A 2,622-nucleotide genomic window follows, 5' to 3' on the forward strand; every position below is an offset into this window, starting at 1 on the left:
CAGCAATTCCTCCTCTGTATACGCTCCCTTCAAGTACTGCAAGGCCACAACGAGATCTCCCCAGAGCCTTCTCTAAGCTAAACAAGCCCAGTTCCCTCAACCATTTCTCACAGGAGAGCTGCTCCAGCACCCTGACCATCTTAGTGGCCTCTATATTCTTTCAATATACGTACACACGACGGCGTGATTGAGACACAACAGGATATATAGTTTATAAGAGTTTATTAAAAGTTGTTGTTGTTTAGGGAAATGGGGAAGGGAAGTCGGGTGATAGAAAAGAGATAGGAAATAAAAGCAAAGAGTCTTTGTAGAAAGCAAGAGAGAATTAGTCACCACTGGGTTTCCAGCATGACTCGTAGTTCAGATGTTGATCTTCAGTAGAGATGGTCGTCAGAGGGAGCAGGGAAGCATCTGTTTGCATCTTGCCTTCACAAGATACAATGGTTCCATCCCCAGATCTCCCATACCAAGATGGAGTCATTTGGTCACAGGCCGGATCTTCCACTGGTAAGCTCTCTCCAACGTGACACTGACTGCCACAAGGAAACAGCCACCTCTGGCCTCCTAAATAGGTCTCAGAGTCTTATTGCTCACAGGATGTGAGCTTGCAGCCAAAACAAGAGAAGGGTTCGGACAAAGGTCTCTCTCAGCGTCCGAACAGCAGCAGTCTGATGTAGCGATCTCTCAGCTCCCTGAACTCACGCAGCGCTATGGAGTGGGCGTCCGGGTCCTCCTCCAGGTGCTGGAAGAGGTTGAGCGGCTTGGCGGATCGGAAGGACTGCGGCAGGACAATTGTGCTGTGCACCGACTTGCTGCCAAGGAAGAAGTGGTTCAGGCATTTCTCATCCAGGCAGAAGCGCAGGTACCGCAGGAGATTCTCCATCCGATTCAGGAAATACTTCCTGCGCCACTTCTTCAAAGGGATGATGACCAAACTGTGGAGGACAAGAGTCTTGATGACATAGGTGGAAAAGCCCATGCCCACTAAGATGCTGGCAAGCAACGTCAGGCAGTGCAGGTGGGAGCTGTCCTGTCCGGTACTCCTGGCCGTGTGCTGGAAGAACTTCTTTTCTGCCACAGCGCAGCTCTGTGGCCATGTTGTGCTGGGCGTAAAGCCGGCGTCTGTGTTCTGGCTGGTCAGGTAGATGTCCGAGTATTCTTGCTGCACCCCGAACAGCAGCTCGACGAGGACTTTTTCCCCGCTGTAGGCTTCTGTCAGCTGGAGCTTGCAGGAGCGTCTGGAAGGCAGCACCTTCAGGCTGTAGGCGTGCGCGTGGTGGGTGGTCTTCCAGATTGCTGCCACCTGTGCGGTGAACCAGGTGACAGTTCTCTCCACATCCAGGTAGGAGTCAGTGCAGAGAGTCTGTAGCAGGCTGGGGTCCTGATTTTGGCTCAGCTCTTCCTCATGGTGGTGGAGGAAGCACAGCACATTCCCCAGCTGCTTCTCCCTTTGGCACATGCACTGAAGCTCCACGCGGACGCGGGAGTTCCTTGCCAGCCCGTGCCCTTCATCTCCCAGCTCCAGGAGGAAGGTGTGCCCGGGGGGAGGCTCTATGGGCACGAGCAGGCAGTACACATTGTCCCACTCCCGGGGACTCCAGCCTTCAAAGGCACTGCCCACCCCAATGGCGGGCTGCAGCACCGGGAAGAAGCTGTTGGACCAGATGAATCTGAAGGTCTGCACGAGCTGGTTCATCAGCTCCTCCACTATAGGGCACCTGGTGGCCCTTCCTTCCACCTTTTCCAGGGCACGCCTTGTGAGAAATTTTGTCAGTGCTGAATCTTTGAAGTCTTCTTCCTCGTCATCCTCCTCTTCTTCCTGTTCCTCCTTTTCCACCAATTCCACCTGCTCCTGCTGTTCTACCTGCTCCTGCTGTCTGCCCTGTTCCACCTGCTCCTCCTGCACCTGCTGTTCCTCCTGTTCCACCTGTTCCTCCTGCACCCGTTCCTGTTCCTCCTGCACCTGCTGTTCCTCCTGTTCCACCTGTTCCTCTTCCTCCTGCACCTGCTGTTCCACCTGTTCCTCCTGATGTTCCTCCTGTTCAACCTCTTCCACCTCTTCCTCTTCCTCTTGCTCCGCCCCCGATGCCTCCTCCTCGCCACTGGAGCTGTCATTTTCACTGCTGCTTTCATCATGCTGGCTCATTTGTATGGACTGCACCATGTTCCAAAGGAGCAACAGAATCAGCCCCACATTGAACCAGATCTTCCAGTAATCCAGCAGAGCAAAGAGCAGAGATGACATGTCCACCCAGCTCTGCTGCTCATTCCTCTGCTCAATCTCGTGCTGCGGAGGTATCATGTGCTTTTGCAGATCAACCTCGCGCCGCTGCACGTTCTCGAGCATGAGCACATCAGTATTGACACTGACACTTAGCGCCCGCACCAACAATGCGAGAACAAACACCAAAGCCATGATCTGCAAGAGATGGGAGAGAGGGGCTCAGTGGGGCTGGGAGGGAGCGGGGCCAGGAGCCGCATGGCCCTGTGCTCAGGTAGGAGCAGTGGGTACGAGGGAGCTGGGTGGCAGCAGGGACCGAGGCCAGCGCTGGCAGGGACAGTTCCAAGCACTGCCCGTGGTGCTCCCACAGGGGCCGGTGTTTGCACCACATCCCTCGTCCA

At 54.9% G+C, this 2,622-nt stretch overlaps 1 protein-coding gene across 1 annotated transcript; it reads right to left on the reverse strand.

Annotated features, from left to right (window-relative positions):
* Nucleotides 1-628: 628 nt before the first annotated feature.
* Nucleotides 629-2,245, reverse strand: LOC146755660 (inositol 1,4,5-trisphosphate receptor-interacting protein-like 1). Its single transcript, XM_085525354.1, has 2 exons — nucleotides 2,195-2,245; nucleotides 629-1,918 (listed from the first exon to the last, which is right to left on the reverse strand). The coding sequence occupies exons 1-2, from the start codon at nucleotides 2,243-2,245 to the stop codon at nucleotides 647-649; spliced, it is 1,323 nt and encodes a 440-aa protein (XP_085381480.1). The 3' UTR covers nucleotides 629-646.
* Nucleotides 2,246-2,622: the final 377 nt, after the last annotated feature.

Source organism: Coturnix japonica, chromosome 31, assembly GCF_054131305.1.
Source record: "Coturnix japonica strain WE chromosome 31, WE-NBRP24, whole genome shotgun sequence".
NCBI classification, from domain to species: Eukaryota; Metazoa; Chordata; class Aves; order Galliformes; family Phasianidae; genus Coturnix; species Coturnix japonica.